This window comes from Erpetoichthys calabaricus, chromosome 9 (genome assembly GCF_900747795.2).
Source record: "Erpetoichthys calabaricus chromosome 9, fErpCal1.3, whole genome shotgun sequence".
Lineage (NCBI taxonomy): Eukaryota > Metazoa > Chordata > Cladistia > Polypteriformes > Polypteridae > Erpetoichthys > Erpetoichthys calabaricus.
Window position 1 is genome coordinate 181,372,510 of NC_041402.2, and position 26,100 is coordinate 181,398,609.

At 41.6% G+C, this 26,100-nt stretch overlaps 1 protein-coding gene across 1 annotated transcript; it reads left to right on the plus strand.

Moving 5' to 3' along the window:
• The first annotated feature begins 1,503 nt into the window (after window positions 1-1,503).
• LOC114657696 (ATP-binding cassette sub-family G member 4-like) lies at window positions 1,504-26,100 on the plus strand. The gene is made up of 14 exons (XM_028809572.2): window positions 1,504-1,739; window positions 2,392-2,509; window positions 8,109-8,241; window positions 8,318-8,368; window positions 15,142-15,287; window positions 15,375-15,498; window positions 15,632-15,746; window positions 15,868-16,028; window positions 16,117-16,215; window positions 20,612-20,780; window positions 20,862-20,962; window positions 21,048-21,206; window positions 25,568-25,686; window positions 25,765-26,100. The coding sequence occupies exons 1-14, from the start codon at window positions 1,511-1,513 to the stop codon at window positions 25,988-25,990; spliced, it is 1,950 nt and encodes a 649-aa protein (XP_028665405.2). The 5' UTR covers window positions 1,504-1,510; the 3' UTR covers window positions 25,991-26,100.

Sequence of the window (26,100 nt, forward strand, 5' to 3'; positions counted from 1 at the left end):
CTATCTATCTATCTATCTATCTATCTATCTATCTATCTATCTATCTATCTATCTATCTATCTATCATAGAGATAACACTGTCCTGCCGACTATACCAAATGTGATATCTATCTATCTATCTATCTATCTATCTATCTATCTATCTATCTATCTATCTATCTATCTATCTATCTATCTATCATATAGCACCTTTCACTATATCTATCTATCTATCTATCTATCTATCTATCTATCTATCTATCTATCTATCTATCTATCTATCTATCTATCTATCTATCTATCATATAGCACCTTTCACTATATCTATCTATCTATCTATCTATCTATCTATCTATCTATCTATCTATCTATCTATCTATCTATCTATCTATCATAGAGATAACACTGTCCTGCCGACTATACCAAATGTGATATCTATCTATCTATCTATCATATAGTGCCTTTCATATCTATCTATCTATCTATCTATCTATCTATCTATCTATCTATCTATCTATCTATCTATCTATCTATCTATCTATCTATCTATCATGAAGATAACACTATCCTGCTGACTATACCAAATTTAATATCTATCTATCTATCTATCTATCTATCTATCTATCTATCTATCTATCTATCTATCTATCTATCTATCTATCATAGAGATAACACTGTCCTGCAGACTATACCAAATGTAATATCTATCTATCTATCTATCTATCTATCTATCTATCTATCTATCTATCTATCTATCTATCTATCTATCTATCTATCTATCATGAAGATAACACTATCCTGCTGACTATACCAAATTTAATATCTATCTATCTATCTATCTATCTATCTATCTATCTATCTATCTATCTATCTATCTATCTATCTATCTATCTATCTATCTATCTATCTATCATAGAGATAACACTGTCCTGCAGACTATACCAAATGTAATATCTATCTATCTATCTATCTATCTATCTATCTATCTATCTATCTATCTATCTATCTATCTATCTATCTATCTATCTATCTATCTATCTATCTATCTAGACCTGTTTGCTTAAAACATCATGGAAGCATATTGATAGCTTTGTGTGATAGTTATATTTTGTTTTCTCTTTACATATATTTTATGCAACTTTCTATGCCTATTTGATTTAAATACTTGTGTATTATTTTAGTCCATGATTTTATGATACACCTAACATGTTTCCTCTTCTGCACTTTAGTGGCCTGCCCTTCCATCGGTCTATGAGGGACAGCCATGAGATTTGTTTAGCTGGGCCGCTGGACTCCTGGACGTACGTCAGACTGCTGCGGTCCACTGTCTGGACACCCACAAGTTTCAGCTGCCACTGCCAAGTCAAGAATGGCCAGGAAATGTCTGAAAATTGTGACTTTTTGCATCCCGCCGGTGGGTTCCATTTGCATCCGAACGACTCAAGAAATCCCACGTCTGGACGTCACTCACCTCGAAGTGACCCAACAGGCCAAAAATGTGGATGTCACAAACCTCGGAGAGACCACACATATGGACATCACGCATGTTGAAGTGACCCAGGAGACCACGCATGTGGACATCACACACGTTGAGGTGACCCAAGTGACCACAGTCATGGATGCCACGCACCAGAATGAGGATAAGCTGTTTAAGGTTGAGAGGCAGCGCTTGTCACAACTGCACAGACGTTTGGCAGTGGATGTGGAATTCACGGATCTCTCCTACTCTGTGCTGGAGGGGCCTTACTGCAAAAAGAAAAGTAGGTGCCATTTGACATCTGTTTATAGATCATATATGTGCACAGCCGAGGTCATAAAGTGTCCAAGCTGGACTGGCATGCAGTGCCAGCAAAAATCCTAAAAGAAAATCGTAACGTGTTCTGTGCACTCTTTCAGGTAGCATCTGAGAACTTCAAACAAGTCACTCTGGGGGGGGGGGGGGAAGGAGCAAATATCACTAGAAATGGAGAGGGGGGGGCAGACAAGGTGGTGAGGGTGAATCATGCAGGTGACAAAAAATGAAAAACCTAAAAGGCAGAAACCAAAGCTTAACACCTTGTATGGCCACAGGCCCACAACTCACTGACATGAAGTCGGTTAATGGAGTCACAGCAGGTGCTGTATGTGTTTGGCTTTTCTCTGGGTACCCAGAGCACATTCTCACCGACACTGGGAGGACTGGGACCAGTAAGCCTCTGGGGGAGTCCTTTAGGCAGAGGTCATACTGTTCACAGATTAATTGTGGTTATACTATAGTAGCTGGTCAGGGTGCCATCTAACTCCATCTTGGATAAGTGCAGCCTCCAGATGCTCTTTCCATACTCTCTATGGTGCCCAGTTAGGAACTTCAAATGGTATCTTAGGCTTCAGCCAAACAGTTGCTTTCAGTAAGCCTTTGGTGTTTGATCACAGGTCACAAGACGATCCTCAAGTGCCTCTCCGGGAAGTTCTGCAGTGGGGAGCTGACAGGGATCATGGGACCCTCTGGGGCTGGCAAGTCCTCCTTCATGAATATCCTGGCTGGGATGCGGTGAGTTAGTGACAAGTGTTTGTGTGTGTCAGCGAGTAACGGTGGGCTTGAGCACATGTGTCTGTGGTGTGTGTGCATTTGAGAGTTTAGAAATTTAGAAAACGAGAAAATCCACCAGAAAAAATAATTGATTTCCATAAGTTGAATGACCTTTATGACCGACCACACACACAGAGACATATATATTCCCCAAGATGCTAGAGCAGGGGATCTCAAAATCCATCCTGGGGACCCCACTATGGCAGCAGGTTTTTGTTCCAACCAGCTTCTGTTTTTAATTGGACTCCTGGGCGAATTTAGTGAACTGTTGTTTCCCAGATTCTATGTTTTGGGAACAATATAGAAATTAGAAAATTAAGTTTGGTAAAAAAAAACACAAAAAAAACAAAGATTAAAATGTACCAAGCTGTTATATGGAAATAATGTATTTTTTCTTTTTAACAATATTTTCATTTTGATTTTCATTTTGTTTTTCCGAGTGTTCTAATTGTTTAATTAATCCACTATGTTCTAATTAGTGGGTCTAATCCTGAAGTAGTTGCACCCTTTCCTTATCCAGTGTCGTTTGCCTGGGTGTCTGCTCTGCTCGTTTTTAAATGTCATTAATAAGATACAACGAAGGGAGCAAACTGCACAGAGAAATCAACAAAAGAGAGTTAAGCATTTAAATCTAAAGCAAAAATGGAAATATTTCTAAATCTATATATATAAAAGCCAAATACCACTGACTCACTCTTCACGATATCTCCCGAAACACGAGGACTTGGGACTTGAAATTTGGAATGTAGGTTACCCTTGGCCCAAAGGTGCTCGCTAAGAAATGGTTTTAAAAATTTCGTGGTCCAAGCGCGTTCTGTCTGTATGTCTGTCTGTCCGCTTTTCACGAGAGAATTACTTAACGCAGCGTTTCTCAAACTTTTAAGTATTTGCGACCCGAGTTTTCATAGCAGTTTTAATTGCGCCCCCCTAACTTTTTTTGAAAGGAGCCCACTAATACCAATTTGTTCTTTTTAAATTAATGATATATAATAGATGCATATTTTATTATACCTACTTAACTTTTATCCACATTTATCTAACTCTATATTTATTTTTCTAGTATCAGAATGTAGTTTAAGTTCATTTGTTTTCGTTTCAATAGATGTATTTTTCATATTTTCGATTCTTGTTTTCTTTTTTTCACATCTTCGCGCCCCCTAGGGGGGGCCGCCCCACAGTTTGAGAACCACTGACTTATCAGATTTCGATCTGGTTGTTTTCTATGATTTGCTTGAACATTCCAGTTGATTTTGTGACTTCTGTCATTGCGCTAAGTACCATAGTTTGCTAGCGGTACCGATGTGTGGGCCGAGAGCAGGGGGGCGGGGCCTTCCTCACTCACTCGCCAGCCTCTGTTCCAGTTAGTCTACGTCTCGCCACGTGTTGGAGCGCACCTTGCCTCCGCTTAGCTAGCGATGCTCGTTTGTTCAACAGACATTATCATCTACAGATTGTTAAGGAGTAACGTTTGACGTTTTTGAGAGAGATCAGAGCTCCATGTGTTTAGAGGGTATCTGCTGATTGCTAGAGATATCAGGGCCATGTGCTTTTCTCCCCACGCGGGGAACGCGATCAGATACAGTGCCAACATCAATGACTCAGGCGCCACCGCGGTTGGCAGCCTTTCCAGCAGCTCCGTGTATGACTTTATCTTTTTACTATGTGAATTTCCCCTTGGGATTAATAAAGTATCTACAGTGCATCCAGAAAGTATTCACAGCGCATCACTTTTTCCACATTTTGTTATGTTACAGCCTTATTCCAAAATGGATTAAATTCATTTTTTTCCTCAGAATTCTACACACAACACCCCATAATGACAACATGAAAAAAGTTTACTTGAGATTTTTGCAAATTTATTAAAAATAAAAAAATTGAGAAAGCACATGTATGTAAGTATTCACAGCCTTTGCCGTGAAGCTCGAAATTGAGCTCAGGTGCCTCCTGCTTCCCCTGATCATCCTTGAGATGTTTCTGCAGCTTCATTGGAGTCCACCTGTGGTAAATTCAGTTGGTTGGACATGATTTGGAAAGGCACACACCTGTCTATAGAAGGTCCCACAGTTGACAGTTCATGTCAGAGCACAAACCAAGCATGAAGTCAAAGGAATTGTCTGTAGACCTGAGACAGGATTGTCTCGAGGCACAAATCTGGGGAAGGTTACGAAAAATTTCTGCTGCTTTGAAGGTCCCAATGAGCACAGTGGCCTTCATCATCCGTAAGTGGAAGAAGTTCAAAACCACCAGGACTCTTCCTAGAGCTGGCTGGCCATCTAAACTGAGCAATTGGGAGAGAAGGGCCTTAGTTCAGGAGGTCACCAAGAACCCGATGGTCACTCTGTCAGAGCTCCAGAGGTCCTCTGTGGAGAGAGGAGAACCTTCCAGAAGGACAACCATCTCTGCAGCAATCCACCAATCAGGCCTGTATGGTAGAGTGACCAGACAGAAGCCACTCCTTAGTAAAAGGCACCTGGCAGCCCACCTGGAGTTTGCCAAAAGGCACCTGAAGGACTCTCAGACCATGAGAAAGAAAATTCTCTGGTCTGATGAGACAAAGATTGAACTCTTTGGTGTGAATGCCAGGTGTCACGTTTGGAGGAAACCAGGCACCATCCCTAAAGTGAAGCATGGTGGTGGCAGCATCATGCCGTGGGGATGTTTTTCAGCGGCAGGAACTGGGAGACTAGTCAGGATAAAGGAAAAGATGACTGCAGCAATGTACAGAGACATCCTGGATGAAAACCTGCTCCAGAGCGCTCTTCACCTCAGACTGGGGCGATGGTTCATCTTTCAGCAGGACAACGACCCTAAGCACACAGCCAAGATATCAAAGGAGTGGCTTCAGGACAACTCTGTGAATGTCCTTGAGTGGCCCAGCCGGAGCCCAGACTTGAATCTGATTGAACATCTCTGGAGAGATCTTAAAATGGCTGTGCACCGACGCTTCCCATCCAACCTGATGGAGCTTGAGAGGTGCTGCAAAGAGGAATGGGCGAAACTGGCCAAGGATAGGTGTGCCAAGCTTGTGGCATCATATTCAACAAGACATGAGGCTGTAATTGCTGCCAAAGGTGCATTGGGTTTTCTCAGTTTTTTTTATTTTTAATAAATATGCAATAATCTCAAGTAAACTTTTTTCACGTTGTCATTATGGAGTGTTGTGTGTAGAATTCTGGGGAAAAAAATAAATTTAATCCCTTTTGGAATAAGGCTGTAACATAACAAAAGGTGGAAAAAGTGATGCGCTGTGAAAACTTTCCGGATGCACTGTATTTAATAAAAAAAGACGAACACTGAAAAAGGTTTGGGGCGCGTATGTGACCCCTGTATAATGTATAATGTAAAATGTAACCAGTCCCACCGAGCTCCTAACGCCAGACTCAATAATACCAAACACAGTTATGGTTTCAAGTAATGGATTTTTAATGCACCCAGCACTTTTACAATGAAGCACAGCCAATAACCATACAAATAATAAAACTCTTTCCTCTCCTTCTACTTCCTGTTGAGTGTTGTCCACTCCCTCCAGACTCCGACTCCCTGAGGTAAGGCAACAAGCTCCTTTAGTACTGGACCTGGAACAGATACCTGGGACCTGGCACTCACACCTGCCTGCTGCCATTCCTGAGCAAGCTCTGCCCTGGTGGTGCCCGTAGCTGAATCAACTTTAGGAGACGCTCCTGGTGCTTGCTGGACTTTCTTGGGCGCCCTGAATCCTTCCTGACCTCTCTAACTCGATCAACCTGACAGAGTGATCTCCAGCCTTCAGTCGTCGACAGTCTCACCTGTGTGAACGAGAGGATCACTGAAGTGACGTCAGCAGGTCCTTCTGTGGCAGGGCTGACATGCAGTGGTTTTTTAGGATGAAGTTCATTGTCATGGCAAAGAGGGACTTTGCAATTAATCACAATTCATCTGATCACTTTTCATAAAGTATATGCAAATTCATCCATCCATCCATTATCCAACCCGCTATATCCTAACTACAGGGTCACGGGGTCTGCTGGAGACAATCCCAGCCAACACAGGGCGCAAGGCAAGGAACAAATCCTGGGTAGGGCACCAGCCCACCGCAGGACACACACACACACACACACCCACCAAGCACACACTAGGGCCAATTTAGGATCACCAATGCACCTAACCTGCATGTCTTTGGACTGTAGGAGGAAACCGGAGCACCCGGAGGAAACGCACACAGACACGGAGAGAACATGCAAACTCCATGCAGGGAGAACCTGGGAAGCTACCACTGCGCCACCGTGCCACCCTATATGCAAATTTCCATCATAAAAACCGAGGCAGCAAACTTTGTGAAAATTAATATTTGTGCCATTCTCAAAACTTTTGTCCACAACTGTACACTCAAGAGTCTTAGGGCCACTGTATTAATATTGGGTAGAGCCTCCTTTTGCTCTCTAAACAGACCCAATTCTTCATGGCGTGGATTCCATTCCTTTGAGATCCTGGCCCATGTTGACATGATTGCATAACGGCATTTCTTCAGATTTGTCAGCCGCACATTGATCGTCTCCCCTTCTACCACATCTCAAAGGTGGTCTATTTGATACAGATCCCGTGACTCAGAAGGTAACTGAAGTACTTTGAACTCTTCATCATGTTCATGAGTATCCATTTTGAGGCGACTTTTGCTTTATGTTGTATCGTCATGCTGGAAGGAGCTATTAGAAGATGGGCATATTGTGGCCATGAAGGGATACGCCTGGTCGGCAATAATATTGAAATAGGCCATGGCATTCAAGGGATGATGATGATTGGTGTAAACAGGCCCAAAGTGTGCCAAGAAAACATTCTCCACATCATAATCCCATCACCACCAGTATGAACTGTTGACACAAGGCATGCTGGGTGTATGGATTCAAGCTGTTGACATCAAATTATGATCATCACTTGTGTGGCTCCTCAAAAATTGAGATTCGTCAGCCCTGGCTTCATTTTTCCAGTCTTCAGGCGACTGCAGCCTCGGCTTTCTGTTCTTGGCTGACAGGAGTGAAACCCAACATGGTCTTCTGCTGCTATAGCCCACCCTCCTCCAAGTTCATTCTGAGCTGCTTTTCTGCTCACCTCAGTTGCCCAGAGGGGATTTCTGAATTACCGTAGCCCTTCTGCCAGTTTGAACCAGTCTGGTCATTCTCCATGACCCTTCTCCTCAACAAGCCATTTCTGCACTCTCTGAATGTTTTGTGTTTGTCACACCATTCTGAGCAAACTGCAGAGAGTGTTGTGTGTGAAAGTCCCAGGAGATCAGCAGTTCCAGAAATACTCAGACCAGCCCAACTGGCACCAGCACTCATGTCACGGTCAAAATCACTGCATTCTCATTTTTCTCCATTCTGGTGTTTGACATGAACTGAAACACCTGACCTCCATCTGCAACATTTTTATGCATTGTGCTGCTGCCACATGATTGGCTGATTAGATCATTGCATGGATGAGCAGGTGGTCAGATGTTCCAAACAATTTTCACAGTAAGTGTATACATGGACTGTATGTACAGATAATTTGTGTATCTTCTCATCTGATTTTTTTCTCCTCGCAGAGAGACAGGGATGGAGGGTGAGATCCTGATCAATGGTCAGCAACGGAACCTCCGAACCTTCAGGAAGAAGTCTTCTTACATAACGCAGGATGACAGCCTGTTTCCGAATCTCACAGTACTGGAGGCCATGATGGTAGGCCATCTGCAGTGCTCACTCACTCGTTTTTGTGAAGTTCCATAACTCGTTGCTTGTGTTCTCATTCCTGCAGGTGTCTGCCAACTTGAGCTTGAAGGAAAACACAGCTGAGAAGAGAGACCTGGTGAGTCAGTCATGGCAGGTGTAGAAGTGACACACATGAAGGGGTGATGGGGTGAAGCTTCACTCCAAGCATGTGTGCATCCACCTGGCACCTAATCGTCATTCATATTACGTCTCACTTCACACGCTCACATGATGTAGCATATACTGTTGGTCACTCCTTAACTTCACTCAGAATCGCACTTATATTCACTCCTTCTACTGCCATTCCATGTCTCACTCCTCACACAAAATGATGCACAGTGCATTTTATTCTGTATTGAATCAGTTATGGAATCAGCCCTTGTCTCACTCTACACACTCAGTGCATGCACACACTCCAGATATGCCCCCTATATAAACACAGTTATTAAAAATGATGTACATTATGGCTGGGAGCAGGAATGATAGGCTGCCAGAAGAAAATCTGAGGCACCAACTGGGTTGTCCTGTTTAAGAACAAGTCAAAAATTAACAAAAGAAAACGCTCCTTGGGTGTCGTTGCCCTTGTCTCTGGACTGTAAATTACAAAAGAAAATGTGGCTTCTTAGCCGTGGGGTCAGTTTGCTTGGGAGCGCCATCTGGTGGTTCACGCTTGTCAAAATGACACCTCCTTCTGTAAACCGGTAGGGGTCCATGTGGACAGGGTACTGGAAGGGGCGGAGTCAGGTGACCTCACTGGGCGGGGTCTCTGTGCTGTGGGGAGAGAAGGAGAAAACAATGTTAGCGATAGCGAACCCCCCCCCCCATTTGGCTCATTATTACATACCTCGACAGAGCCTGTAAGAAGATTCTCTAATGCACATGCGTGGCAACATAAATATACACACAGATTTCCACCCAGAAAATTGTACCTGGTGTCAAGAGATCTGCGCCCTTTCTGTTGACTTGTTGCTAGGTAGATAGAACTTTGTTTGTCCCCAGGGGGAAATGTGGCCTTTTACAGAAACTCATAGATAGATATGAAGACACTATATTATAGAATGATATATAATAGATAGATAGATAGAGCTAAAAGGCACTGTATGATAGATAGATAGATAGATAGATAGATAGATAGATAGATAGATAGATAGATAGATAGATAGATAGATAGATAGATAGATAGATAGATAGATAGGAAATGCACTATATAATAGATAGATAGATAGAGTTGAAAGGGACTAGATAGACAGATAGACTTAGATAGACTTGTGTAAATGATAGAATGATAGATAGATTTGAAATACACTATATAACAGATAGATAGATAGATTTGAAAGGCACAATATAATAGATAGATAGATAGATAGATAGATAGATAGATAGATAGATAGATAGATAGATAGATAGATAGATAGATAGATAGATAGATTTGAAAGGCACTATATGATAGATAGAGTTGAAAGGCACTATATTATAGATAGATAGATATGAAAGGCACTATATAAAAGATAGTTAGATATAGTTGAAAGGCACTATATGATAGATAGGCAGAGTTGAAAGGCACTATATAATAGATAGGTAGATAGATAGATCTGAAAGGCACTATATTATAGAATGATATATAGATAGATATGAAAGGCATTATATAATAGATAGAGTTGAAAGGGACTATATGATAGATAGGTAGAGATGAAAGGCACTATATGATAAATAGAGTTGAAAGGCCCTATATAACAGATAGATAGATAGATTTGAAAGGCGCTATATTATAGAATGATATATAGATAGATATGAAAGGCACTATATAACAGACAGATAGATATATTTGAAAGGCACTAGATAGACAGATAGACTTAGATAGACTTGTGTAAATGATAGAATGATAGATAGATTTGAAAGACACTATATAACAGAAATAGATAATCAATAGATTTATGAGGGTTAGTAATTACCTTCAAAGGGTATTCGGGTCTCTCAAGTTGTCCTACCAGGAATGCCTTCTATACCAAGGAGTTCGTTCTGTAATGTTTAGGACATGTTAATGTGTCTGACATTTTTTTGTGACAAACTGGGAGACCAGGAGATGAAAGCGTAGCCAAAAGATGTAGTCAAAGAAATCATCCATAGGAAAATTTTTGATGGCTCATGAGACTTCACAGAGATCCTCATTTATGTTTCATTTAAGAATCAGCTCCATCACAGATGTTTCCCTTACAATTCCTTAGGAGCAATAGCTTTAAAGAAAAAAGGAGATATGAGATACACCTGAGGAGAAAATGAGTGAAAATTGAGATTTTGTTTGGAAAAGCCTGGTACATTTGGTGAGATCTTGTTTTAGTCTCTTTCAAGACTTTTGTATGCTTAGTATTGGACTGACTCCTTTTACCAAGGTGACCTATGACATTTGAGATACAATCGTTACATTTCTTTTTGGTTTTTTTTTTTCCAATTGGAGCCCAGGCCGGTGAAGAGAGGTTATTGTGGTCACACAGGTGTCAGTAGTGGGATTTGATCCACACCACCTCAGGGTTTGATTTCCAAAGTCTTAACATCTATGCCACGCTACCGGCCAAGAATGAGCATGATCTAAGTGGAGCATAGCAATATAAATTAGAGCAACTAATAATACTGTAGCGACCCTTGAAGGAACCACACAGGACCCCAGGTGTGCTTTTGGTGGATGCCGGAGCACCTTACTTTATTAACGCAATGCAGTCCCTAATGTGGTAGTGGTACACTAACTGAATACTTTCTCAAATTTTCAAGTAAACTATGGTTATAATTACAGATAGATGATTCAAATTTTGTATCAATATTTATAATAATAAAAAGCAAACAGATATGAAAATTGAGAAAAATTACTCAACCAGAAGTAGTATTTTATTTAAACAACCATTTTAATTTTTTGTATCATGGAAATGTGAATGGGGCGGCACGGTGGCACAGTGGGTAGCACTGCTGCCTTGCAGTAAGGAGACCTGGGTTCTCTTCCCAGGTCCTCCCTGTGTGGAGTTTGCATGTTCTCCCTGTGTCTGCCTGTGTTTCCTCCGGGTGCTCCGGTTTCCTCCCACAGTCCAAAGACATGCAGGTTAGGTGCATTGGAGATCTTAAATTGTCCTTGGTGTGTGGGTGTGTGTGCCTTGTGGTGGGCTGGCGCCCTGCCCGAGGTTTCTCTTGCTGATATCCATCTGTCACAAATCACTCCCGACACTCTTCTCCACCCATTCCACCCTGCCTGCACTCTCTTTTTCACATCTCTTCCACAATCTCCATTACTCTGTACTGTTGATCCCAAGTATTTAAACTGCCTTGTGCTCTGTGCTGGCTGGGATTGGCTCCAGCGGACCCCTGTGGCCCTGTGTTAGGATATAGCTGGTTGGACTGACTGACTGACTGACTGTAAATATGAATGTGTACACGATATTAAAGACTGTATTCAATATAACACATATTCTTTCAATAACTATCATTAATTTTATTTTTATTTAATTTAAATTTATTTTGGAGATCAAGAAAAGGAAGAGAGTGAGGGCAGAGCCAAGGGTCAAATGGTGGAAGTTGAAAAAGGAAGACTGCAAGGTTGAGTTTAGGGAGGAGGTGAGACAGGCACTGGGTGGCAGTGAAGAGTTACCAGACAGCTGGGAAACTACAGCAGATGTAGTAAGGGTGACAGCAAGAAAGGTGCTTGGCGTGACATCTGGACAAAGGAAAGAGGAAAAGGAAACCTGGTGGTGGAATGAGGAAATACAGGAGAGTATACAGAGGAAGAGGATGACAAAGAAAAAGTGGGATAGTCAGAGAGATGCAGAAAGTAGACATGAGTACAAGGAGATAAGGCGCAAGGTGAAGAGAGAGGTGGCGAAGGCTAAAGAAAAGGCGTATGATGAGTTGTATGAGAGGTTGGACACTAAGGAGGGAGAAAAGGACCAGTGGGCGAGACAGAGGGGCCGAGCTGGGAAAGATGTGCAGCAGGTTAGGGTGATAAAGGATAAAGATGGAAACGTACTCACAAGCGAGGAGAGTGTGTTGAGCAGATGAAAAGAGTACTTTGAGAGGATGATGAATGAAGAGAACAAGAGAGAGAAGAGGCTGGATGATGTGGAGATAGTGAATCAGGAAGTGCTACAGATTAGCAAGGAGGAAGTAAGGACAGCGATGAAGAGGATGAAGAATGGTAAGGCCGTTGGTCCAGATGACATACCTATGGAAGCATGGAGGTGTTTAGGAGAGATGGCAGTGGAGTTTTTAACCAGATTGTTTAATGGAATCTTGGAAAGTGAGAGGATGCCTGAGGAGTGGAGAAGAAGTGTACTTGTGGGCCGATATTTAGGAATAAGGTGGATGTGCAGGACTACAGTAACTAAGGGGGATAAAATTGATGAGCCATAGCATGAAGTTATGGGAAAGAGTAGTGGAAGCTCGGTTAAGAAGTGAGGTGATGATTAGTGCGCAACAGGATGGTTTCATGCCAAGAAAGAGCACCACAGATGTGATGTTTGCTCTGAGGGTGTTGATGGAAAAGTTTAGAGAAGGCCAGAAGGAGTAAATGACAGGGTGCCTCGAGAGGAGCTGTGGTATTGTATGAGGAAGTCGGGAGTGGCAGAGAAGTAAGTAAGAGTTATGCAGGATATGTACAAGGGAAGTGTGACAGTGGTGAGGTCTGCAGTAGGAGTGACAGATACATTTAACGTGGAGGTGGGATTACATCAGGGATTGGCTCTGAGCTCTTTCTTATTTGCAATGGTGATGGATAGGTTGACAGATGAGATTAGACAGGAGTCCCCGTGGACTATGATGTTTGCTGATGACATTGTGATCTGTAGTGAGAGTAGGGAGCAGGTTGAGGAGACCCTGGAGAGGAGAGGAATGGAGGTCAGTAGGAACAAGAAAGAATACATGTGTGTAAATGAGAGGGAGGTCAGTGGAATGGTGAGGATGCAGGGAGTAGAGTTGGCGAAGGTGGATGAGTTTAAATACTTGGGATCAACAGTGCAGAGTAATGGAGATTGTGGAAGAGAGGTGAAAAAGAGAGTGCAGTCAGGGTGGAATGGGTGGATAAGAGTGTCAGGAATGATTTGTGACAGACGAATATCAGCAAGAGTGAAAGGGAAGGTTTACTGGACGGTAGTGAGACCAGCTATGGTATATAGGCTGGAGACGGTGGCACTGACCAGAAAGCAGGAGACAGAGCTGGAGGTGGCAGAGTTAAAGATGCTAAGATTTGCACTGGGTGTGACGAGGATGGACAGGATTAGAAATGAGGACATTAGAGGGTCAGCTCAAGTTGGACGGTTGGGAGACAAAGTCAGAGAGGCAAGATTGCGTTGGTTTGGACATATGCAGAGGAGAGATGCTGGGTATATTGGGAGAAGGATGCTAAAGATAGAGCTGCCAGGGAAGAGGAAAAGAGGAAGGCCTAAGAGAATGTTTATGGATGTGTTGAGAGAGGACATGCAAGTGATGGGTGTAACAGAACAAGATGCAGAGGACAGAAAGATATGGAAGAAGATGATCCGCTGTGGCAACTCCTAACGGGAGCAGCCTAAAGAAGAAGAATTTTATTTTAATTCATACATCATTAGTTTAACAATAACGTGTAATCATTGAACATGCCATATAAATATAAATATGTAATGGGAACAATAAGCTGATACGTCCCCGTCGTGTGCCTGGTAATAAATTTAATTTTATGATATATAATTTTTTTTTATTTCCGCCATCATTATTATAATTAAATGAAGCTAAATGCAGTTTTACTGATGGCAATTTATTACAACAAATATTATATAATACTAACACTTCTTCTATGTTTTTAGGTGACTATAATTCTTTTTACTTTGCACGTAATTGAGGTAATGCATATGCAATCATGAAAAAATTCCACCACCATTTCTAACCTCCCTAAGTGTGAAAATATCATTTTAAATATAAAGTTTGATTATAAATAGAGATAAATCAATCAAGTTCCAGCCTCACTAGGTCACATGTTTTGGGCCTGCACCAAATTAACATCATTTTGGACCAAAATGTTTAAGTGCCTTTCAGACATCCTTGGTGTCCCAATCCCTCCTAACCCACTAACAGCTGTGTTTGGTGTACTCCCAGATGGGCTTAAAGTGGAGAAGGACAAACAAACTGTGATTGCATTCACTACACTTTTGGCACGCAGACTTATTTTACTAAACTGGAAGAATCCTAACTCTCCTCTTTTAAGTCAGTGGGAAACCGATGTTTTATACTATTTGAAATTGGAAAAAATCAAATACAGTATTCAGTTAGAGGATCTGTACAGAATTTATTCAAAACCTGGCAGGATCTAATCAATAATATCTTAGAATAAGCTTGTAATGCACCGAGGCAGCAATTATCTCCACATTTCTTTTTCTTCTCCATTTATCTCTATTGCCCTATTAAACTCATCAATTTAGGTATGTTTATAAGCCTTAAGTTTTACTCTGTTGGCCATGCTCTCTCTCTCAGGGGTGGGGGGCGACTTGTTTTCAATCCTATCTTTTGTAAAAATTTATCTATTTGTATGGAATGATTACAATAAAATTAATAAAATTAAAAAAATAAATAGAGATAAATTATTGTGTATTGATGTTATCAATTAGTTATGATGAGAAACAAAGAGATATGATATTTGAGAAATATTGCACAACTGGAAGTGGTTCTGATAACCTCTTCCTCCATCTCAGTATACGACAAAGTCGAGGGGAGCACACTCCCGATTTTTGTGCGTACAAACCCATAATTAAATCAGACCTCACCAAACTGTAGAGAAACACACAAACATTCCCATTTCTCTGAGTTGGACTGCAATGTTTCACTCCACAGGATTGTGCTTTTGTTGTTTCCGCTTGCCTGCAGGTGAATGAGATCCTTATCACCCTCGATCTAATGGAGTGCATGCACACTCGCATCTTGTACCTTTCTGGGGGACAGAGGAAGCGTCTTGCAGTTGCAATGGAGTACATAAGGAACCCCCCAGTTATGTTTTTGGATGAGCCAACCAGGTATGTGCTGAATTGGAGGTGTTCACTTTTGTGGCCCCCTCAACACCTTGGTGTAACATGTTATCCCTTCTCCCATTATCCCTCCAGTGGTCTTGATAGTAATTGTTGTTTCCAAGTGGTTTCCCTCTTAAAGACTTTGGCACAGGGTGGGCGCACAATCATCTGTACCATTCACCAACCAAGCGCTGAGATCTTTGAGATGTTTGACAAGGTGAGTCTCTCTGCTGCCTCCAGCGGCCTTTTTGTATGCTGCATTTACCCCTCAGCCACAGGGCGCTTTTGTTTAGACTGTAAGGTAGCTTTGTTCAGGAGCAGAAGTTTCCTCGATTTGTGTCTTTCTGCAGGTATACATCCTATGTCAAGGCCAGTGTATCTACAATGGCACCGTACCCCACCTCACCACATTTCTTATGAGCCTCGGTCTGCACTGCCCTGCACACCACAACCCGGCTGACTTCAGTAGGCATCTTGCGCAGATCCTGGATTGCCACAGTTATGTCTAACTTGCCAGTCAGATCACTGAGATGTTCTATTTAATCTTCTCAATGTCTTCTTTTTCCATTTCCTTTATGTCTTCTAGTTATTAAAGTGGCATCAGGAATATATGGTGATATGACTCCTGCCCTTGTCAATGCTGTGAAGAATGGCATGAGCACCGCAGAGCAGCAGAAAAGCATTAACAGCAGAAAAGAGTCCATTTCCCCCAATCCCAGTCAATATCAGATTGAGAGCACCCCCACAGTATGCATGTAAACTCTAAGTTATAAGCTTGTTGTGATTCAAGCACTGTGAATGAATGCTAATTGTCTTTCTGGTGGTGTCACTGCAGGACTTGGACCCCATGGGGAATAATATGTATGTTGCCAGCACCCTCACCCAGTTCTGTATCCTGTTCAAGAGGTCCTTCATCTCTGACTACAGAGATCCGGTAAGACACCCATATTGGACGTCCCTAACGTTTCTCTTATCCTCTTCAATTCTACCTGTCTAAATTACATTTTCACATTTTCTGACTGCCAGCTTGTTCCCATACTCTTTCTTCTGTCCATTATAAACATTTTAACTCTAAAAACTTGTAGGAATTTCTTTTTAGAGAAATTGAAAAGAAAACCAAGGTGTCAGTGAGTACAGTTTCTTACCCCATCATAAGGAATTTGGAAACTGGAGGAGACCCTGACAGAAGCAGGTCTGGCAGACCCTAAGCCACAACAGAATCAGAACACACATTTGTGAGAGTCAACAACTTGTATGATGGGTGCTTCACCAGACAGTGGTTGAAGTAAGCAAGTGGCACCTTCAACTGTGAAGAAAAGATCAAGCTGCAGGTTTGACTAGTTGACAGGCAGTAAGACAGCCATTGCTAAAATTGCAGCCTAAGAAAAAGAGGTCTGCCTGGGTCGGGCACTACTCTGAGTCTTGATGTCCTCTGAAATTAAAGCATCAGACTAATGAACAATTTGTGATATGGGCACAGCACCATTGTGAAGCTGTAGTTGAAGCAGCGGTCCTGTGAGGTACCTATGTAGCCATCTGTTGACTTTAACAGGCCTGTCTTCTGATTCTGTTGTGGCCTTTTGATCTGGTTGACCTTTTCTCATCAGAGTCAATTTTGCAGCATCTTTCATTGTTGTAGGAAGTCTAACGTTTGCAATTTTACTTTAATGGAAAAATGCATTGCTAGTAATCTGGTTAATATGCTGTGTTATCGTGATATTTCCCTCAACTTACCCTTTACCTAGCGTTACATGTACTCATCAGGTTCGTTACCAGGTTGGTCTACTGTTGCACTTTAAGATTAACACACACATACATAGCTATATGCATACTTGAATACGCATACACAGAAACTCAACAGTGCCCTATTAATGACACACACACAGCTGGTTAATGTCTGGCACTTTAAATCACACAAGTGCCCTATGAATAACACAACTTGTTATTCTTTTAGCACTTCGAGAGACTTACTTATTATTGGCACGAACAACATACAATGCTTATCACTCCTTAATATTACTTCAGTCTCTAGGAATACATTTAAACATACAAAGGCTTAACATCATTGGCTATAGGCCATTTATCAACCAAGAATGCCTTATTTTACGTACTGTTCCCTTCTATTGGGTGGAGCTCTCACCCTCAGCCCTTAATAAACCTTGCAGATCAGAGCGTAATGGCAAAGTGCCCTTAATAAAAATTACCTTATTTACCTCAATCACTCTAAATATGAAGACAAAGTATAGAAAGTTAAAAGTAACATGGTATTCATTAAAGAGCAATAATACTAGTAGAGAAAAGCATAAAATAAATTATGGATGGCAAAGTTTGAATATATATAGTCTTTAGAAAAAGCTTACGAAACAGTAAAGATGTCAAGCATGAATGCCCCAGGCAGCTTGTGATCTGGCACTCATAGTTGTTCATGAGATGCATTGCCAACAATCAGATGGAAAAGACCGCACGTTGCTGGCACCCTCTTCTGACGTTGCTTTGTCCTCTTCTTCTGTCGCTCTCAGATGAGGCATATTTATGATAAAATTCCCATATGGGTTTTGCCAACACGTGATTATTACATACTCCGATTGACTGGCTATCAATATGATGAATCCATTGACTCTGACTCTTTAATCTATTTGAATATGTCCATTTTCCCAAGCAATAAAGTTTTTGATGTTTTACCAGTCTCTTTTCTCGAGCTCTAAACGTATTTGACAATTTCTAGTCCTATGGCATCTCCTTCTGTTTGCAGGTTGTAAAGTAATCGGATACAGCTTGAACCATAGCATGTCTTCCTTCCCCAAGCTGTAAACCAAATTTAGTCCTGGTTCCCTTCCCTTCACAGGTGATAAAATCATCAATACAGTTTGAGGGTCTCCTGAATTCCTGCTCAGATCAAACAAATGGTACCGTGATTCAGGAAAACAGATTGCCTTTGATGTTAACTGTCCATGCTAGTGACCTGTTTTTAAGTTCATCTGTTGTTTTGTCCTGAACAAAATATAATGAAAATATAGAGCAAAATTTACAGATTTTGTACTATAGAACATATGCAATTTAAAATTTAGGTCTGAGTCCATGATTACACATAAATTCTTTAACTCCACCTTGACTTTCAATGCTAAGGGGTCAAGTTTATTTCTTACACCCTCACTTACAGTATTTCCATTTTTATTGGTGACTCAGATTTCAGTTGTTTTCTTATTTAGCTTCAGGAAATTACTACTTATCCATTCTGAAATGCAAGACTGGCATTGAGTCAGAGAGTTCAGAGCATCAAAGTCATCAGATGTTACAGATAAGTAAAGCTACATGTCAATTGCATACATGTGGTAGTTCAACTTGTGTTCTGAGATAATCTGGCCTGATGGGAGCATGGAGGTTGAAAATAAAAGCAGGCCCAGAATAGATCCTTGTGGTACACCCTAAACAATATCATGGATCTCTGAACTACACTCACCATAACTAACAGAGAATTTTCTACCCGTGAAATCAGACTGAAGCCAATTTAAGACACCAGAGGAGAGGCCCACCCATTGGCCAAGATGATTTATAAGAATACCAAGGTCTGTCATGTCAAATGCTGCACAGATACGTGGCCTCTGTCTGCATTTACCCGCAAGTCATTTACTACTTTAACCAGTGCAGTTTCTGTACTGTGATTTGTTCTAAAACCTGACGGAACCTACTTATCAAGACTACAATGTTTATTTAAATAGTCATTTAACCACTGAAAAACTACTTTTCCTAGAGTCTTACTTCAAAAAGGCAGGTTAGTAGCCAATCTGGGAAGACCCCCACACCTAATAATGAGTTCACTATGTCAACTACACTATCAATGAGCACGTCTGATATCCTGTTGGGATTGGTTCAATGACAATCTACAGAGTTCAGAGAATGAATTTAATTCTCTAAAAAAAGCAACGCTGAAGGTTCAACAGAATTCATTTTGGAGGGCTTCTAATATGTTACTTCTAATAACATTTATTTTGTGTTTACAAAATGTGGCAACAAAGTTCGGTAGACGTATTCAGGAGGCATTTCATTGGCTGAACTGGGTTTATAAGACAAGTATAAACTAGGTGTCTTAACTATACACTGTGGGCCACTAGTAAACTCCATAAATAATTCCACAGAAAACAAGTTCCAGGTTCAAATAATAATTTATTTTATTAATAAATAACTGCGCAGGCTTCTGAATGTATGCACAAGCACAATATTCTTTTTTTCTGTTGTCTATTTTCCTACTCCACACCTCCCAGATGAGCTTTGTCCATCCTCCACTCCCGACTCCCAATTCACCTGGATGATGTCAAGTGGCACCTTTTATCTATGACCTGGGAGCATTTATGGTGCTAAGGCATAATCCACTGAAAGTGCTTCTGGGTCAAAAGCAAGTCCCAGAAAGTAGGGGTTGTGTATCCCTGCAGCTATCCCTGGCAGTCCCCATAGAGTCCAACAGGGTTGCCCCACAGGACTACAGGTCCCAGCATGCCCTGTAGGTGTACGTGTGAGAATCATATCCCTGGGACGCTGCCATCTAGTATATCAGGGTAACAAATAGTCCAAACAAATGAGCTCCCCCAATTCTAACATTATATTGAAACTGTCCTGGCAGGGATGTCAGCATAAGTAGATATCTGGCAGGGAACATCCTTCCTTTATTCCTGCTTTTACCTTCCCCTGGTCTCCTGGCCAGGCAGTGGGCTGGTAGCAATCCTAGCCTGGCGTCCCTAATGCAGTTGTGGAAACACAACTGTGTATCCAAAATGATAAATTCTGAGGACTGGCTGGATAGGTAGAAGCCAGAATCATGAAGGGAGGGCTGAATATAACACAAGAGGTCATCAAAGTGTAAGAAAGACACATCAGGTACGTCACCCCACTCAACGAGAATATTATACTCACTCTGCATTATGTTAATGTGTCTGACACGGGCACAATTCTCTTTCTATCGTTCTATCAGCAGAGTTTCAGCTTCTCTGCTATGACATTGATTAAACACTGTCACCTACTGATTAGGAGAATATCAACATGCTGATTGAACGAGCTGCCATAAGTGTAAATGCATTTTGGTCACTGAAGAAGCATGTGCTTTACATTGTGGTCTGTACGCCGGCTTCAGGCGGCACAGAAAGTATAAACAGGGCTCACTTCATCTCTTTATTTCAGTCCAGTCCATTTGACAACTCCCTTATCCATTCTTCTTCCTTTTTTTGGCAGATTCACCCCTTTTTCAAACTCTAATTTGTTTGTTTTTTTTAGCTCTTCTACACATCGCTCTCTTTAGTTTGATTTCTAACGTGGTCTTATTTCTCTGTCTGGCCCAGATGCTGACTCTTGTGAGGTTTGTGTTTCACATTGTGATTGGCCTCCTGTTTGGATTGGTGTACCTAAACATTGGAAATAACGCACAGAAGGTCTCTTATAATATGGGCTTCATCTTCCTCTCTGTGCTTTTCATCGTGTTTACTGCACAAGCCCCTACAGTCCTCACATGTAAGAACATCATATGAAACGGGGAGAAGGCAGCCATAATGCAGAAACACAAGTGGTTGATCTTTGCTTTTGCTTTCTCAGTTCCTCTGGAGATGTCTGCTTTGACAAGAGAATACCTGAACTACTGGTACAGCCTCAAGGCCTACTACCTAGCCAAGACCATGTCAGATATGCCCATCCAGGTGAACTGCTACCCAGTAGAATATCCCCATGAGCAGACAGTATCCTGTGTTCTGAAGGTAATTCATGATGGGTTTTTTTTCATAGATCATCTGCCCAATCATCTACTGCTGCATCGCCTACTGGATGACCGGCCAGCCTCCTGAGGCCACACGCTTCTTCCTCTTCACTATTATATTAACCCTCACGGCACTCATGGCCCAATCACTGGGTCAGCTCATTGGGGCCATGTGCAAGTCTTTGCTGGTATGTGCTTTTTCATGTAAGCTTTACAGAAATGTTACTGCTGACCTCACCCTGCCAAAATCTGATTAGATTTGATAATCTTTATGAATCCCAAGGGGAAATTCAGACACATACAGAAGCAGAAACATAAAACCAAGGATAAAAAACTCAAAATTGAAATCAAAACCACACAGCTTTCTGCCTTCCATCGGTTTCCCTCTTAAACCTTTAACAATTACAGCCAAGCTCTCAATTGCTGTGACAATGTTAGGCCAAGGCATTGAATTTTTCAAGAATGCAAGGTAAGCTTAGAAATATTTGATAGGAGATTATTGTGACCAATGGCCGACTCTGGGTAAAGATGGGCTTTCATCTGGAAGTGTATTTAACTTGAGTGTGATGTGCTCCATGGGATGGCGTTCTCTCTTCCAGAGACATCCACTGTTATGGCTGCCTAATTAGTCTACTGTGCCTCTTTGGCATATTTCCTTTGACTGACTTGACACTCATTGCCTTTCTGGTGAACACATGCAACCCATTATTTTAATTATTAGTGCAATTTACACACCAAACTTAGTGAGCAATCGAAATTTAATTTTCGATTTTTCTCCACTTTTTCCTGGCACAACACCTGACATTGTGAACCAATGCACACTTTTAGAAACCACCCAGTCGGTCTCTTGAGATTTTCTTCCTGACATGTGCTACTAATAACTCCTGCGCTCCCAGAACAAACCATAATATGTGTTTCTCTGTCTATTGCACCGTAATCAGAGACACATTCCTGAAACTGATACATTTTAAACTTTATTTCCTCGGTGTTCTGTCCTTGACTGCTGCTTGAATGTTCCCTTAATCGTATCACTTATCAAGTGTTTTTATTACAGCGGAGCTTTTTACTGGAGCTGAAGGTGGATTTGTTATCTTTGTAAAGCATCCAGCAAATACAGTAAAACCTTGTATTGTGAGTAACTTGGTTTGCAAGTGTTTTGCAAGATGAGCGTAAATTTTAACTTGATAAACGAGGGAGGTCTTACAATATGAGTAGTCTATCTACACTTTGTCTGCCGAGCATCACGTGATCACAAATGAGCCGATGGTTCTTCTCTCTCTCGATTGTGGGTAATCGTCTCCCCTTCTCTGTCTTATTCTGCGTGCCTCACTCAGTCAACATCTGTACGAGCGTATACTGTTTACTATAGCATGGTGACCACGTGTGTGTGTTGCAACGTGTGAGTCCCTGTCTTGCACCCCAAAACACGAGGCTGAGTCTCAGTACTTTAGCAATAACAGCTTTATTTTGCTTGAAACAGGAACAGCACGGTTATTTATTGTAGCTGGATCTGCCGCTCTCCTATACACAGACACAGCAGTCAAGCAGGGTCATGGCCAGGTTAGTGGGCAAGTAATACCGTGCCCTGCATTTATAATGTTCCTTGTATCACCCATCAATGGCAGGTGCTTACTGCATGTCCGCGATCTTTTCGGATTCGCTTTTACGGCAAACTGCTACAGTGTTGGGAGCCTGCGGTTGCTTCGGGACGCTCTTCCGCGTGCCATCCTGTTGGGTGGAATCGCAAAAGAGTTTAGAAACCTTCTAGTGCGTAAAACATTTTTTTTTAATCTTGTGTCCAATTGTAGTAACTCTTCAGGCAAAAACAACTGTCACTGGAGAGGTTTCCTCGTTAATGTCACAAAAAAAGAAGAAGATTCCAGTGAGACAACAGATAGCAGGGATTCCGGTAGTTAGAGTGAAAGTCATTATACACAATAACCCTCTTCTCTCTCGTTTCCCTAACACCAGCCATGATTCTTTTCAAAGGTAAAGTGCAGGTTAATTTGTTTTATGTATTTTTACTTATATTTTGTATTAATCATTTTTATATGAATAGTTTTGGGTTGTGGAACGAATCATCTGAGTTTCCATTATTTCTTATGGGGAAATTCTCTTTGATATACAGTTAGGTCCATAAATATTTGGACAGAGACAACTTTTTTCTAATTTTGGTTCTGTACGTTACCACAATGAATTTTAAATGAAACAACTCAGATGTGGTTGATGTGCAGACTTTCAGCTTTAATTCAGTGGGGTGAACAAAACGATTGCATAAAAATGTGAGGCAACTAAAGCATTTTAAGAACACAATCCCTTCATTTCAGGGGCTCAAAAGTAATTGGACAAATTAAATAACTGGAAATCAAATGTTCATTTCTAATACTTGGTTGAAAACCCTTAGCTGGCAATGACAGCCTGAAGTCTTGAACTCCTGGACATCACCAGATGTTGGGTTTCCTCCTTTTTAATGCTCTGCCAGGCCTTTACTGCAGCGGCTTTCAGTTGCTGTTTGTTTGTGGGCCTTTCTGTCTGAAGTTTAGTCTTCAACAAGTGAAATGCATGCTCAATTGGGTTAAGATCAGGTGACTGACTTGGCCATTCAAGAATTTTCCTCTTCTTTGCTTTAATAAACTACTGGGTTGCTTTGGCTGTATGTTTTGAGTCATTGTCCATCTGTATCATGAATCAATTTGACTGTATTTAGCTGGATTTGAGCAGACAGTATGTCTCTGAACACCTCAGAATTCATTCGGCTGCTTCTGTCCTGTGTCACATCATCAATAAACACGAGTGTCCCAGTGCCACTGGCAGCCATGCACGCCCAAGCCATCACACTGCCTCCCTCCACCGTGTTTTACAGATGATGTGGTATGCTTTGGATAATGAGCTGTTCCACACCTTCTCCATACTTTTTTCCTGCCATCATTCTGGTAGAGGTTGATCTTGGTTTCATTTTTCCAAAGAATGTTTTTCCAGAAAAGTGCTGGCTTTTTTAGATGTTCTTTAGCAAAGTCCAATCTAGCCTTTCTATTCTTGAGGCTTATGAGTGGCTTTCACCTTGCAGTGCACCCTCTGTATTTACTTTCATGGAGTCTTCTCTTTATGGTAGACTTGGATATCGATACGCCGACCCCCTGGAGAGTGTTGTTCACTTGGTTGGCTGTTGTGAAGGGGTTTCTCTTCACCATGGAAATGATTCTGCGATCATCCACCACTGTTGTCTTCCGTGGACGTCCAGGTCTTTTTGCGTTGCTGAGTTCACCAGTGCTTGCTTTCTTTCTCAGGATGTACCAAACTGTAGATTTTGCCACTCGTAATGTTGTAGCAATTTCTCGGATGGGTTTTTTCTGTTTTCGCAGCTTAAGGATGGCTTCTTTCACCTGCATGGACAGCTCCTTTGACCGCATGTTGTCTGTTCACAGCAAAATCTTCCACATGCAAGCACCACACCTCAAATCAACTCCAGGCCTTTTATCTGTTTAATTGATAATGACATAACGACGGACTTGACCACACCTGCCCATGAAATAGCCTTTGAGTCAATTGTCCAATTACTTTTGAGCCCCTGAAATGAAGGGATTGTGTTCAAAAAATTGTTTTCACATTTTTATGCAATCGTTTTGTTCACCCCACTGAATTAAAGCTGAAAGTCTGCACTTCAACTGCATCTGAGTTGTTTCATTTAAAATTCATTGTGGTTATGTACAGAACCAAAATTAGAAAAACGTCTCTGTCCAAATATTTATGGACCTAACTGTATGAGTGCTTTGGATTACAAGCACGTTTCCGGAACGAATTATGCTCACAATCCAAGGTTCCACTGTTAAATATTATACCCTTCCCTAGTGGTACAGTGGTGATTTCAAGATGAGGAAAGAAAAAATAACACTAAAGTAAAAACGCACTTAGCTTCTTTTTAATATCGGCCGTACACTCACCCTAATACAATTTTCGAAGGAGAGCTACTGGCGAATGTGTGAGGCAATCGTGGGGTCCCCGCAGTCTGCTCTGGCCACTTCAAGAGAGGGTGCAGGAGGCATATTTCCTCGGTGAGGGCAGCAGTGATGTCTGCCATCTGTCCATGGGGTAGGCCCTGCTGTTCAGTGAAGTTACCCGAGCTTTATACTTTTTTTTAGGTTACAAAATAACAACATGCATTTGTCAAACATGGGATTCATTCCCAGGGACACCTTAAATAGCAGACAGTGACCCCCTGTCCATATCTATTGACCATCACCAAACAGAGAGCACATCAGCATGTTTTAACAGTTGTCCCCATCTTTTCCCATCTCCTTATCAGGTTGCTTACATGGCAGAAATGGATTTCCCTGTTAGCCGATTTGTTCAGTTTCAGCTTGTATTTATCTAGGGCCACAACTCTCTGTTTTAAACACTGTAAAATAATGTGTACGGGATAAATGTCACAGATCACAGTGGCACACTTCAAACCTTTTGTGTCACTCACTCAACTCTTAAATCTGGAGTGATGTGTTATTGGAGGCAGTAAGCTCAGCTGTCATTCGATGGTCTTTCTTCTTTCTCCCAGGTCGCCGTCGTTATAGCTCCTAGCATAGCCATTAAAGCGTCCATCTTCAGTGGCTTCTTTGTCTCTTATAACACAATTCCTATATACCTGCGGTGGGCTACGTATGTGTCCTACATGAGGTGAGTGGAGTGCAGAGCATTTAGTAGCAGGGATCTTTGGAGTCAAGGGATGGCCTCTGATTCTGTTTGCTCTCCCAGGTACAGCTTTGAAGGAGCCATAGTGTCCGTCTATGGGATGGGCCGGCCTGACTTGGATTGTGCTGTGGAGCACTGCCTACGACAAAAAACTGAGACAATTCTGCAAGGGCTGGACATGGAAGATGCCAAAGTGTACTTAGATATCATTGCATTAGTCATCATCTTCCTCTTCTTGCGGCTGGCAACGTATTTTGCTCTGCGTCACAGGCTCAGATCACAAAGGTAGAGTAAGAAAGAAAACAAAAAGGAAAATGAAGTCCGCTGCAGCACGAGAATGGTCAGTCTATGCCCAAATGGATCCGTTTAAAGGACAACTTTGAGTTGAATTGCTGTCTC